Here is a 14,459-nt window from a genome sequence, read left to right as displayed (position 1 = left end):
CCGGTCCTAAACCATTGATAGATAATGAAGTTTACGTTACCAAATATTGGTGTAAACAGTCCATCAGTTTTTTTTTTGGTTAAAATACACATTAGTTATTCAATTAAAAAAAATTTGTGTTTTTTGTGGTGTACAGGATTCGAACCCAACATTGCATGTATTAAATATGCAATGTCCTTATTACCAAGTGAGCTAAGCTCACGGACAAAAAAATAAAATTGTCTAGATAGATAGTATAAAAAAAATAATAAATAAAAAAAGAATCGCATATTAACATGTCATTCATGCATATATCCCAAATTTTTCTAACGGATCAATCTAAAACTACACATCACTCCACAACCCTCGACACACCGTTACCCCTCCAAAGCAGTTCTTTTTATAATCTTCTCCAAATTCTCTTACGTTGTCACAAAACAATTCACAATTTCCAAATAACCAAATCCAATAATCAACAAAAAAAATGTTCCGCATAAGCAACACATTGGTTGGAACCCTAAATATTCTAACCTTACTGCTTTCACTCGCTGCCATGGCTGGTTCTGCATACATTCACTTCCACAAAACCGACTGCCTTAAAGTGTTGATGTATCCACTCCTCTTCGGCGCCTTCTTCGTTTTCGTTGTATCGGTTCTTGGAATAACGGGCTCGATGTTCCGTATCAACGAGGCTCTCTATGCTTATCTTCTTGCAACGTTCTTTGTTATATTAGCGTTCATGTTGTTCACTGTTTTTGCATTGTTTGTGACTAATAAGGTTGTTGGTCAAAAGGTTTCTGATAAAGGTTTTGGAGAGTATAAGGTTGCGGATTTCTCGCTATGGTTGCAACAATATGTTATTAATGATAAAAATTGGAATGATATTAAGAGTTGTTTGGTGGGTGTAGGTTTGTGTCAACGGAATCTCTCCGCGGCGCAGGTCAGTCATACTTTCTTTTTAAATTGTAGTTGCCGTCGCAATTGCAATTATCATTCAAACCTAAAATATGAGAAATTGTGACAGATGATTCACAATTGCAATTGCGATGATATTGTAAAGATTTTAAAATCTTTATAATATGGTCGCAATTGTAGTTGGACTTTGTAATGTAGCACTATAGTTACTGTGTGGTCAATAACTGTCAATAACGATCATATTGCAGAGAATTATGGTCAAATACGATGTAATACACACTGTACATTTTTGATAGAGTGTGAATTGGCATCGTATTTGCACATGTTTCGTTTGCCATAGAGTTGTTTGGTGTAAAAAATATTGTATTGTAGAAAATTAAAATTTAGATAGTTCAATTTGAATTCATTATGAAAATGGCCAAATCCACACATATAATGATATCTTGATGAATAATGTGTGAATGATTAGAAGTTTTGTAAACTAAAACTAGTTATCATCATCCATTGATCCCGAATTTCAAAAAAACAATAAAAAATCATCTATTGATCCCAGGCGCGAGTGAACAAACAATCTAATACTCTTTGCAATAACCGTCTAATTTGATGAATATTTTGAGAATGATGAGAAGTTTTGTAAACTAAAACTAGTTATCATCGTGGTAGTATTAAAGGCGAATGTGACAAAAAATTTCGGGTTTAGTACTACTACTTGTACTCATTCATTTTCTAAATATCTTATTATCTTTGCTGATAAAAAAATGTGGTTGCGATGTCGCTGAGCACTACGATGTGAATGGTTGTTGCGTTTAGTAATGTTTCTTGTATTGTTTTTCTGTTTCTAATAGGTTGGATGCTGTAAGCCACCAGTGCAATGTGGATTCACAATGAAAAATGCAACATTCTGGGAAGTACCAAAAACAGGTCCAGCAGTGAACGATACAGATTGCTTCACATGGAAAAACAAGGAGAACAAATTGTGTTATGATTGCAATTCATGTAAAGGAGAAGTTTTGGCTAACATAAGGAACCAATGGAGATATCTTACAATATTCAATGTTTGTGTGCTTATTCTCCTCACTAGCATATATGTCTTAGGTTGCTATGCCATCAGAAATAATAGAAGAAACCAGCATTTGGTGTACCATCCATATGTAATTAACCGTTGATGTTGGAATTTACTTATCTTTAAATTAACCTTGTATTTAATGTTATGACAGTTTTTAAAATATGTGATTTGGTAAACAACCTTTTGTGTATATTGTATTAGTGGAGTTGCAATTCAATTTGGTTTTACATCTCTGTTTTTTTTTCTTTCTTTTAATTGGATTTTAAGATTCCGCAAGGACATATGCAAAGATGAATGTCTGAGACATTTCTCTTTTAGAGGCAGTCCTCTAAAGAGTTATGATTGAAGTCATGTCTCGATGTCCTACACGTGTCGTGTCTGACACCGGCACTTGTGATTAGTTATTACATTGAATTATGTCATTTTCTCAAAATTTTACCGGTATCGACGTGTCCTTATCAATGTCGTGTCCAATGTCTGTGCTTTATTTGTACCAATTCACCCGAACCCAAGTGAATTCCTCCTTTTTTTTTGAGGTATCCACTTCCAACTTGAGGCAACCGAGTTAAAGCAACCATGACTCTCAACATCACCAGATAAACACTCAAACTTGGTGAACATAGGAAAAGAGGTGCAGCGGAGTGATCATTGAGCTCTAACCACGAGCTATGGTGACAACTTCCAACAACATAGCAAACACCAAAACGAAGTCTTTGATTGAGAAATAAAGTATGGCACTGCAAATTTGCAGAAGCTGCTGACATACTTCGCAAAGGCCATGTGTCAGGGGAAGGATCCATCCATGTAAGGAGGAGTGGCGGCGAGAGTTTTTAACCTTCTATCAGTCGTCCATGGAAAATCAATGCTCTAATCATAGGGATTGCTTTAATACCATGTTAACAATTAAAGGAAGAGGAAAACAGAGAGCCAAAGCTTGAAAGCTTGAGAGAGTAAAACACAAAGTTTTTATTATAGAAGGTAAGAGAGGCTATTTATTCGAATTATTTTGTAATCTAATTGAAAGCAAACTTTCAATTAATAAAATTGTTATATTTTAGAACTTTGGCTTTGTTCCGCAAGTTGCTGCCGCAAAACCCTTCTCATAACCTTGTTTGAGGCTGTCCTTGGAAGAGATGGCACTGGTACAACTTGAGAGACCTACACAAACGAGCATGTATTTAAAACACCAAACTATACTATGATGATGAACTTTATGAATATATAGAAATTAATAAGTACCCTGAATAATGGATTTAGAGTTTTTTGGAGAGCTGAATTAAAAGACATCCTCAATTTCTGTAAATCTTGTGGTGTGATGTTTGAATTCTTCAGTACAACAGCTACAGACAACTGCTCAGGACCCCCACCAGAAGGTGGTATCCCGATGGCAGCTGTTTCCACAATATTACTATCTACTCCGTTGCATATGCGTTCAATTTCAACCGAACTCACCTATCGAAACAACATGATATGTCAGAGCATGCTAATAAAGTAGAATGCACATGCACTTGAATAGAGAAACTAGTTTATTAATAAAGAAAACAAAATAAAATTTAGAATCTATATTAAGTGAAAAGGCTTAACAACACAAACTCATGTCATTTATTTGATATTATTGAGATGTATCTATTCTATGTATCTTTGTATCTTATTAGTTATTTTCAGTAACTAGGCTGAAAATAACTATACATCATGCCCCAATTTTTATTCCAAAGACGAACAGTTTGTATTGATGCATCCTATGGATGTTGATATCATATAATGATTTAGATTCATATGCCAATGAAGTGTTCATGGTCCTATCCTTACATTGTTCTACCAATTTTGAATTGTTACACTTTATTTTATACAACAAAGTTAAGGACAACAGGGGAAGCCATACCAAATTCTCCAGGCATTACCTAATAATCTAACTACATTATTAATTATTAAAGAGAAAAAAATTACCTTGATTCCTCCAAGATTCATTGTATCATCTGCACGACCATGTGCATGATAGTATCCTCTAGAAGTACGCTCAAATACATCTCCATGTCTTCGTAAAACCTGACTAGAGAGAAACTCAACTGTCAATATTCAGAAATTGAAGATATCATAAAGGAGAATTGTATGTCTACCTTTCCATTCCAGAGAGGCATTCCCTTGAAATAGACACCATAATGATCAGCATTCAGCAGCGTGTTCGATGCCCCAAGCATAAGGGAGCCAAGAGCTAACTCACCTATTCCTGGAACATTTTGTGGCTGCAACGGAAAAGAAGATTGAACTTGAGTTAACTGTTTAATCATCTCATTGGTTTGTTCAAGAAAAGAACATGATGTTGCAGTCTTGCAGAGATCATTTGAATTTTTAGAAGATTGGCAGACACAAGATGAAAACTTCTAGAACAAAAACAATATATAGAATTTCAATATTCTTTGTAATTGTAATAATAAAGACATAAAGGTTTGTCATAAGACTCATAACTAAGAAAGTAAAAAATCAGCTTTATGTCATTTATGCATACAAGAACTGCATATGGTTCACAAGCTTGTTAAACAGTGATAATTGTTCAAAAGTAAAGTTGAATGAATAGTGCTTACAATAGGATTCCCATCATCGGCAAGAATAAACAAATTGCAGCACATTGCCGGTGTGCTAAAAGCAGCCAATGACTGAGCCTGCAGTAATGATCCAGTGACGAATCCACCCCCAATCTCTGTACCACCACAATATTCAATGATAGGTTTGTAACAAGCTCTTCCCATCAGCCAAAGGTATTCATCTACGTTCGATGCTTCTCCAGTGGATGCAAAGCAACTATGGTTAAAATAATAGTTCCAATCAGATGCTGCATAATCATAAATTCGCATTCATGTGGTACGTCTGCTAGTGTATTAGGGCAGTTGATTAAATAGTGCTCACCGGATAGCAGACCAATCATAGCCGGATGTAGAATTTGCATTTCTCCAGCTCCGTACAAGACTTGGAATCACACCAAGCATTGTTACTTTAGCATCCTAAACAGGGAAAAATAGCACTCAATATGAATAAAACTATGTAACATGTTCGAAAAAACACTTTAATTGCAGTCCACCCGTGCCCATCTTAATCGTGGAAACTTAGGACTGCCTTCATTGCAGACACCAGCACCTTCCTAGTGGTGGATGCGAGGCGATATGTGTAGTGATAGAAACTAATGAGAAAGTGTCATTCTATGTATATCTAATGTTGATAGGAAAGAAAAGATACAGGAACCATCGAAAATTATGACGGAAGGATGGTTTCATACCTGTACAAATTTGGCAAAGCCGGAGCCAAGTGGGGATCCATTATACAAAGCCATTGAAGCTCCATTTAACAATGATGCATATACCAGCCATGGCCCCATCATCCATCCAAGATTAGTGGGCCAGCAAACTACATCACCTTTACGAACGTCCAAGTGGCACCACGCATCTGCAGCAGCTTTTAGAGGAGTAATATTGGTCCATGGAATTGCTTTTGGATCACCTGTACCACAAAGTCACACAACAATAAGATTTGGGCCAGATTAATAAAGTGATTGAAATCTCAAGACTGGACTAACATTTTGCCCTCAAATTTCTTGTATCAAGATTTTTGTCTAAATATGTAAAATTTCAGGACGGAATACAAAATTTAACTTGCCTGTTGTTCCAGAAGAAAAGAGAATGTTTGTAAATGTTTCTACTGGTTGTTCTGCAGCTATGAATTCCTTGCCTCTGTATGTTACATGATAATAAATGGGAATGAGGATTGAAAGAGACTATGATATGCAGAACTATTCATGCTGAAGAGCTTTCGGATCATATGTAAACATCAACACATGAGAATGTTGAAAGGATCAGAGGCATATCATATCACCTAACAATGTTTTTGCATTTCAGAAATTCTATAACTATAAATAAATCAAAATTAAAGTGCATACTTGATTTTCTCAACTCTCTCCAAAAAATCACACCATGAAAGGTCACCGTTACGCAGTTGCATGCTGAATCCAGAGCCTCTAGTTGGGATAACTATTGCCATAGGAGATTGGGCATCCACAACTCTACTGCATTTGGGAAGCAGGTAAAGTAACGACGTGAGATATCAAATTATTGATAAACAAAGGAGACAACTCAACTACAGGGATCCATTACTAAACTGTTAAAAGGATTTTTACCTGTAAAGAGGGAGGGCTTTATCCCCACGAAGTATGAGATCCTGATAAGTAGCAGTGGGAAAGGAGAGCAAAGAATAAACAAGAAAAAGTAAATAACTATAACAATGTAATTAGTCATATAATTGAAACCTAACAACAGCAATAATAGCTATATATCAAGAAATAAACTAGCAATTTAAATGTGTTGAAATTATTTGATTATAGGTAGGGAAGAATAAAAAGAAAGGATAGAGACTAGATATTCTAAATTTGATATTGATTATGTAAAGGACATAAAATACAAAGTTTTAATTCCTATTTTCACTAGATTCATAATCCAAATTAACTAATGGAACAAACTTTGAAATACAACGAAATATGGAAACCGCTACATAGAGATCATCTCATGATATTGTGAGATGTTTTCTTGTTATTCTAACACTTCGCTTCAAACTAAACCTTACTAAGATTTTATTTGTTTTGAAGGTTAACATTTAGGAAGAAACTAAAGTAGGCTCCAAAAGACAATTGGGGGTATTTGAGAGACCAGCGAGGCAAGCACTGTGGGAGCGACGACTCATTATGATTCATGATGACTAGGATAATTCTGAAGAGCTGAATTGGTACATTACCAAGGAAGAAGAGACATCAATGAAATGATGATAAATGGAAACTCTTGGCAAGTAATTATGAACAGCAAGTACAAAATATCTTATAAATTCATTAAAAAAAATATTGCAAGCTTCATCAAAGCTTTTGGGACAAAGGGCTTGTGTGAGTTATATCCAAAACAAGTTGCTATAAAATATTATCAATTGTAAGAGAAGTTACCGCTAGCATGATTCATCTTGTGAAAAACAAGCAACCATCCAAATGATCAACTAGTACCAAAGGATTACAATGACAACAATCACCTTCAGTGTTTTATCACTATTTTACCTATTTTATGGCTTTTTTAGGTGCTAGCATAACATTGAGGTAGACAAAGAGAGTTGAAAAATGTTTATCATGCTGCTTTTTTGCCGTAATGAATCAAATAAGTGATTACATCTACAGTTGACTCATTTTTGTGATGAATTCTTTCTCATGGATGAACCATACACTAGTAGTGACCTATGTTAGTTATTACTTACGCCAGGGCAATGCTGTCTAACCCATCTCTAGTCCAAAAGCGGCACTGCATTATACTATTTTTTTCCTTGAGTGTGTTCGGATAAAAGCTTAGCTCAAGCAGAACTATAAGAATATTTGAACATATCTCATAATATTTTGTATCTAATAATAGATAAAGTATCTTAGGAGATCTCTGAGAAGTGATGCCCACTTGCAAAGATTCATCATATTTCATTATTTGTTTCCTCGTTAAGTTTGGATTAGGAGTATAATACTAGTATAAATAAGTTTAGTAACTTGTGTCAAAAAAAAAAAAAAAAAGTTTAGTAACTTGAATTTTGTGTCAGATCAAATCAATATCAATATTGAATCTCTATTCATTCTTCTATTACTTTCCTACCTAAACTCCCAAATAATCAACAGTAATAAAACAATTATTTGGCAGGAAAAAAAAAATCAATAAAATGTGTGCCGAGAATAAAAAGAAAAAGTAATCAAAAGATATTAGGGATTAAACCTGAGTAAATATGACTTTTGCATTTGATATTTTAAGCCTAGTTGATATTTCACGTGGCGCAAAACTATCAGCTATGGATACAACAACATAACCTGCAAGAACGATAGCTAGGTAGATGACCACAGATGTACAATTCATTGGCATATCAATTGCAATTGCAGATCCTTTCTCCAGACCCAGTGATTCAAGAGCAGACGCAACTAACCTACAAGTTAACAGAAGTAGCATAGTTTCATTCGACTGTTTTCAATACTGAAACTAGAAAATATAATTTTAGACTGATCACACTATGCCCCATTTTAAATTCAAAAGTCTACCATGAATTGAAAAACTGTGGCATAAATCTACCATCTATACTTTTTTGGCACAAGTTGGTTAGACTGACTATCTTTAAAATAAATATTATCAACTTCGGATAGTGGAGTGTAGCCGTGGACCTCAAAAATGTTGGAAGAGCCAGTGGGATGGCAACTTTTCTGAAATTTTAATACATTTTATACGATTTATACTATGTACATAGGAACTTAACAACTAGATGTGACTGAGACTGACCAGTGAGGATAGTGAAAATGACAACAGGAGTGAGACAAAGTGTAAAAGGAGAAGCCCAAATGCTGCTCCGGTATTTTGTTTTAATTGCGAAATTCCTAGCATGTCCCAGTCAAAAACCATAACATAATTTTTAAGAGTATTTTTGGAAATTTTTATCTCATTCTTAGGTGCGGCGTTATCTTGCCGTGACAACTGCTATGTTGGCCACTACAGCGGTTTCTACGGCCATTACACTAAACTGCTTTGCTATTGTGTGTCCTGTACCATCTAGATGCGGGATCGCTTCACTAGTAAGGCACCCTATTGACAATATTGCTTCAAATATATGTTAGAAAGCATGTTAAGAGTTCGCGTGTGTGTACTCCTTTCTCTAAGAAAGACAGAAACTTGCACTCTGTCCTATGGATACGCATACCTTGCCAGCCAAATCTCATAAAATGTAAAAGTATCTTTTAGGACATCATAAAGTTTGGGAAAACTGCGGCATAAAGCCACCGTCTATATTCTCTGGTATAATTGGTCCAAACCAAAATCTACCAAATTTCAATACACAAGCCACGAAATTGAATTTATACTCTGGTAGTGCAGGCCTATCAGCTAACACTTTCAAGTTGGAAACTCTCATAAAAGCTATCATTTGTGGTCAAGAATAAAGTCAATATACTAAACAGATTTTCTGTTGCCAGCTGGCAAAAAAAATTCTGACAATAGGGTTACACATGAAGTTCAACAACTTAAGGTGGTCCTTGGTTGATTAATGACCTTTAAAACAAAGTTGATAGAAGCTAGAATCGACACTAAAAATGGATGACAAAACCAGGAAGCAGAGCTCCTGTTAGAATGGTGAGCAATGGAGAATGAAAGTGTTGGAAACTAACTAGTACCAAAGTACACTTTAATAGTAGAAACTGACTTTTATTGATGACAGAAACGTTTTCAACAAACAATTACGCACACTATAGATAATATAGAATTCACACATAAACTAAGCAAAAATATATTATACACAATTAGCATCGAAGAAATTCGAGAGTCTTGGCCTCTCCATCCAAGAATTAGAGAGCTTGGTCTCTCCCTCCCATAACAAATCAGAAATATCCCATAATCACTTTCATCTTTCCTGTCTATATTTATTCTAAAACAGAAACACACATAACCCATAACTGCTATACATAACTGACACATGATAAAAACATAACTACCCATAACCGCCATCATAAGAAGTCTAACAGAAAGGAAGGGATAGAAATGAGAGCTGAAACTAACGGACCCACCCGACTACTCTCACTTCCCTCCCAACTCTCGTTTCCTCATCTCCATTTCCATTTTTGCAGATTGTATCCTCCTGACTACTGTCGCTTCCTTCCTAATTAAGTTTATTTCCTTCCTTATAACTAGTTGCATCCTTATTTTGTCAAATTCAATTGTGAGTGATTGGTCACACATTCGATAAGATTGGGCTTAATGAATTATATACATAATCCTGCATAACCTCCCTCGGCCCATTCCCCTCCATCCTACTTCCCTCTGTTTTATCTAACAAACATTTGTTTAAGAAAGGCCCACCAAAACTCAATCATGTCAACCCTGGAAAAAGAATAGGTTGAGGCAGGTTGTGCATACCTAGCTATAGCAGAGAGAAACTTAAAACATCGTCTTTAAAAATTGGTTCATGAGTAACTATGAAGATATCCATTAAACAATTCATAACAAATGGATAGGCTACTTGCAGCATACCAAACCTCTTGACGAAATTCCTCAAGTGTCATCCTTTGAAGAGGGAGACCATCTTGTAGTTCATCACGCCATATTATCACCGTGTCATTCAAATTTCTTTTGCCATTCAAATTCAAGCAATTCTGTGCAGGATTAATCGATGCTCCAGGAAGCCATTGACCACTTGGGTATGAGGATGAACCGTCCTCACCAGGATTGTCACGTAAGATGCATTCAGGTTGTGTAGAAAATGATATGTTCATTTCATCCAGCACAGTTTTCCAATAAACCTGAAACAATACAAAATAACAATGACAAAAACGGCCAAATATAAAAAAAAATAAAAAAATTCAAAATAAATAATAAGATTATCTTGGATGGACCTCAGGGTTTGAGACTGAAAATTTCTGGAAATCAGCAAAGCCTGTAATTGGATCCTTATACAGTGAACCCAGAAACTCTTTACCCCTCTTCTCAAGCAACCGACCAACATTCGTCAATGTAACACTTTCCCTAATCACAACAAACAAAAGAAGTACACAACCTTTTACTTCATAATCACAACTTCAATTATCACACTTTTTTCAAAATTTCATAACTTCATAATCATAACTTGATACAACTTCTACCTAACTGAAAAAACGAAAATGTTAAGAATGTACAAAAATTGCTGGTTTCCGCTAAAGTTATCTCACTTTTAACTGAAAAATTTAAGAATTATAGCTTATCTTTTATACAAGTGGTTGTTTCCAAGACTTGAAACAGTGACCTTTCAGTCACGGCACGGGTTCAAGTCCTGGATACACCAAATGGTGGGACCCCTTCCCAGACTCTGCGTATGCAGGAGCTTTAGTGCACCAGACTGCCTTTTTTTATAGCTTATTTTTCTTAAAGAAAAAAGTCTAAACTAAATGACTCTTGGGAACTCGAAAAAGCTACAAGGCTCAAAAGCATTTAAACAGATACTACACTAACTAGGCCCTCACATCAACGACGAGATTTGAACTCACCCTTATGCAACATTGGCCAAACCATTACCAATTAGACCATCGTCAATTATAGTCACCGATGAAGAAATCAACAACTTGCATTTCTATTATACATGTAGCAAACAAAATTGTTACAGTTACACCATAGTAGTAACACAAATAGCACCGACGCTTCGGATGAAATGTATCTGACACGATAGATATGTTATTATACTCAATCATTTACATTTATAAAATTATCTAGATGTTAATATATCAGTGCCGTGTCCGGTGTCCATTTTTCATACTATGTAATATGTAACAGAATAAGAAATTAATAACTAGATAGTCTATGATGATAGTGTTAGAGAGCATACGGGTCGGGTATCCAAGCAGGCGGGTCAGGACCATAATCCTTGAAGCAACCATAATACAACATCTGATGAAACGAAAACGGAAGTTCAGGGCTGAGGATGTTCTTGCTGATGTTCTGCCACGTGGCAGATGCATCAGTTCCATGAATTTCTATTAATTCCGTGAGACGCAGGTGGAGAGTTGCAGCGTGGTCTCTCGCAATTCCAAGGGATTCAATATCGGATACAGAGATAGAAGATAAGGATTTGTAAGCCATATTTACAATTCACTTCAATTTTCTACACTCTCTTGTTCTTTCTTTCAATTCAACCTGAAATTCAAAAGTAATAACAAATTAGATTTAGATATAGTTGTTTGTTTATATTTATATCTAAAATTCAAGAGTTTTGAAACCTTTTAATTCAATGTTGCACCCTTCTTCTATTTGCGATTTTACAAAATACAACAAACAAAGAAAACTATACTATTATGTACAATCAGCACATACAATACAATGTATCTTTTTTTGACATTGACATTCAATGTATCTTATTCTTATCTTATTGATTTAAGATTATTTTTTTTACGAATTGAATTATTTAAGACTTGTAATAAATATAATAATAAATGGAACAATCATATCATGACAAGTACTGACTAAAAGGATAAAGAAGACAGCCAAGACAACAGCCAAGCATGGTTGCAATGTTCAATCTTCAAAAACTTGGTGCGTGGCGCAATAATAATAATGATAATAATTCCCTCAAAAAATAATAATAATAATAATAATAATAATGCTCAAAACACTCTTTTAAAAAAAATGCTCAAAACATGCCTAACTAATTTATTATCATAAAATGAGCTAAAAGCATGAGTAGAATTATAGGAGTTAGAATGATCATGTTATATTTATGAATATGTCACATATTCTGCATTACATCTCAAAATCAAGCAATTTATTTTAAGTGATTAATAAATTTCATAAAAAAAATTAATTGTTCATGAGAATATAAGTTTATAAAATAATTCTTGCTCATAATTTATTTAACACAAAAAAAAAATGGAAGAAGTTTAATGTGAGAGTAGGGCTACCAACACATTTTTTCAACAATTTATCTAAACTTTATTCTTTTATTTTGTGAAGTTTATACGAGTTCTACCACTTTAAGTGAGACTCTTTTTTAAAGTATAGAGCTCACATCGATCATAATTATCAATAGTGGAAAACGGTGTGGCCAACCTAGAAATTAAAACAGAGTGGGAGCGAGGAGCGGACGCTGTTTAAAAAATGTGGACAATAATAATTAAAAATACATTATTAAGTATTATCTAAGAACCAATACATTTTTAAAATAATTTATTAATTATTAATATAAATGTCAAATTAAAGAGATAGAGAAGAAGATAAACACATATTTGTTTAGGAAGTTCCCCAATCTTCTTTACTATGGATACATCTGTGATGGACAAATTGACAAATGCACCAAATCGTAACAAATAATAAAGTATTAAGTTTATCGCCTCCACATGGATTGTTGTTCAATTTAGTAATTAATGGAATTTATTTGAGTAAAAACAATAAAAGAGATAAATGGGTTGCAGGTTTTTAAATTGTCATGTACAATGTGAGATTAAGTGTTTTGATTTCGATGTTTAACGACAATTAGGGTATCCTTGAATCCATTCTCCTTCTTTGGTGGAATATGCAATTAATTATTATTTTATGTCTGGTCTTGATTCAAGAAAGTAGGATATAATCCCATGATATAACAATGTGAAGTTTTAAATTACGTCGTTCCCCTGAAGATGAATCAAAACCCTAACAATCATACTTAGATTCAATTAAAAGTGAATAATTTAGAAAATAAGCAACTTACTAATGTCTTGTTCGGACGGAGGTAGGGTTGTCAATACTATACCTACACCTAGAGATCAGGTCAACATATAGTTGAAAAGCAATGAGAACTGACATATACAAATTAAATCAAACACTTGAATCATAAACTAAATAAAAAAAACTTTATTAATTGAATCTAACAAATAAGAATAAGTTCATTTTGGAACCATAATCAAGAGAGGTTTAGTTGCACATGGCAACCGGCATCATTACAAAGCAATAGAAAAACATACCCTACAGAGAACAAGAGGAGGAGGAAAAATCTTCTGCCTTGAAGCTCTGATGCTTGACTCTTTCCTTATACCACTAGCTTTCTGAATGAATAAGAGTGTGTGCAAGAATCTCTATTAATAGTGCATCATTACTTAGGGTTTAAGAGATGAGAATTGAACTTGTTCACATCTCCAGCTTGAAAAACAAGCAAAATAAGCTTTTTGCCCGCATGAAGTGACACATAAGGGCACATGTGGCAGTAGCCCAGGTCCAAATTTTGCAGTTATGTCCTTTTTCGAGCGTTTTTCCATCTTGAAATGCCTTGGAATTTGGGTTGAATTTTCCCTATCTTGTATTGTCTTAAAAAACTTTTAAGAACCATTGATTTTCATTCTTCATATCCTTGATCCTTCATGGGATGTCTTGTTTTTCCGATTTGTATGATTTCTCACTAAAATGACCCAAAACACCTATGGAGTTGTATGATTTAGGATAAAAGTGAATTATAATGACACGAATGAAAACAATACAAAATGGTCCTTAAACCATTGACAACCTCTCTAAATGACCTCTTATTTTCCTTCAAATGCAAATAACATAATTAAAAACATAGCCTAAAATATCATATGTTTCTCCGTCATCAGTCTGCCTCAAATTTCAAATGGAAATAAGATATATATTGAAGTGGATAAAATAGTCACAAGAAAGAGGAGGTTTGAATTGTGACCCTTTAAAAATTAACCTGCAACTTAAAAATGATTCTCAAGTAGTTTACTTGGAATAGTTAAGTTAACTTTCTGACTTCAGAACGTTCTGACGTTCTTGTGCAGATTATGCAGAAATTGATTTAATCAAGTAACTGTGTTGTGTATGTTTAGTGTATACTGAATTTAAAAGAGTAAAGGGAAGAGAAAGAACACACAGAGGTTTATAGTGGTTCACCCAATGTGGGTTAGTCCACTCCTCACAATCTTGTGAGAGTTTCCACTATGATGTTTGAGATAACCTCTCAAATCCTGCACTTT

At 34.4% G+C, this 14,459-nt stretch overlaps 2 protein-coding genes across 4 annotated transcripts; one reads left to right on the top strand and one right to left on the bottom strand.

The window, feature by feature from the left end:
- The first annotated feature begins 343 nt into the window (after positions 1 to 343).
- On the top strand, positions 344 to 2,191 carry TET17 (tetraspanin-17 protein). Its single transcript, XM_085744783.1, has 2 exons — positions 344 to 919; positions 1,740 to 2,191. The coding sequence occupies exons 1-2, from the start codon at positions 464 to 466 to the stop codon at positions 2,058 to 2,060; spliced, it is 777 nt and encodes a 258-aa protein (XP_085600909.1). The 5' UTR covers positions 344 to 463; the 3' UTR covers positions 2,061 to 2,191.
- A 711-nt stretch (positions 2,192 to 2,902) lies between these two features.
- On the bottom strand, positions 2,903 to 11,786 carry AAE17 (acyl-activating enzyme 17). 3 transcript variants are annotated; one of them, XM_085744782.1, is made up of 16 exons: positions 11,739 to 11,786; positions 11,348 to 11,655; positions 11,013 to 11,095; positions 10,386 to 10,515; positions 10,024 to 10,292; positions 7,735 to 7,939; positions 6,126 to 6,166; positions 5,889 to 6,014; positions 5,609 to 5,682; positions 5,232 to 5,452; positions 4,865 to 4,959; positions 4,543 to 4,759; positions 4,078 to 4,203; positions 3,908 to 4,006; positions 3,200 to 3,412; positions 2,903 to 3,118 (listed from the first exon to the last, which is right to left on the bottom strand). In XM_085744782.1, the coding sequence occupies exons 5-16, from the start codon at positions 10,263 to 10,265 to the stop codon at positions 3,008 to 3,010; spliced, it is 1,770 nt and encodes a 589-aa protein (XP_085600908.1). In that variant the 5' UTR covers positions 10,266 to 10,292; positions 10,386 to 10,515; positions 11,013 to 11,095; positions 11,348 to 11,655; positions 11,739 to 11,786; the 3' UTR covers positions 2,903 to 3,007. The 3 variants fall into 3 exon arrangements, 2 of the variants coding, with proteins under 2 accessions (XP_085600908.1, XP_085600907.1); XR_015026902.1 differs by lacking the exon at positions 11,013 to 11,095 and having other exon boundaries at positions 3,908 to 4,010; XM_085744781.1 differs by lacking the exon at positions 11,013 to 11,095.
- Between the last annotated feature and the right edge of the window lie 2,673 nt (positions 11,787 to 14,459).

This window comes from Medicago sativa, chromosome 2 (genome assembly GCF_051527215.1).
Source record: "Medicago sativa cultivar Bolivia chromosome 2, Bolivia_mono, whole genome shotgun sequence".
NCBI lineage: Eukaryota > Viridiplantae > Streptophyta > Magnoliopsida > Fabales > Fabaceae > Medicago > Medicago sativa.
The sequence above is the reverse complement of the archived record's forward strand: the minus strand, read 5'-3'. Positions and strand labels throughout refer to the sequence as shown.

Bases quoted from the DNA above. Each gene is read 5' to 3' on its own strand.
- TET17 (XM_085744783.1), top strand. From the start codon at position 464: ATGTTCCGCATAAGCAACACATTGGTTGGAACCCTAAATATTCTAACC. The intron at 920-1,739 runs GTCAGTCATACT...TGTTTCTAATAG, and splicing joins GGAATCTCTCCGCGGCGCAG to GTTGGATGCTGTAAGCCACC.
- AAE17 (XM_085744781.1), bottom strand. From the start codon at position 11,601: ATGGCTTACAAATCCTTATCTTCTATCTCTGTATCCGATATTGAATCC. The intron at 6,167-7,734 runs GTTTAATCCCTA...GCTACTTATCAG, and splicing joins CAAAAGTCATATTTACTCAG to GATCTCATACTTCGTGGGGA. The intron at 3,413-3,907 runs GTAATTTTTTTC...TTGTTTCGATAG, and splicing joins TGAATCTTGGAGGAATCAAG to GTGAGTTCGGTTGAAATTGA.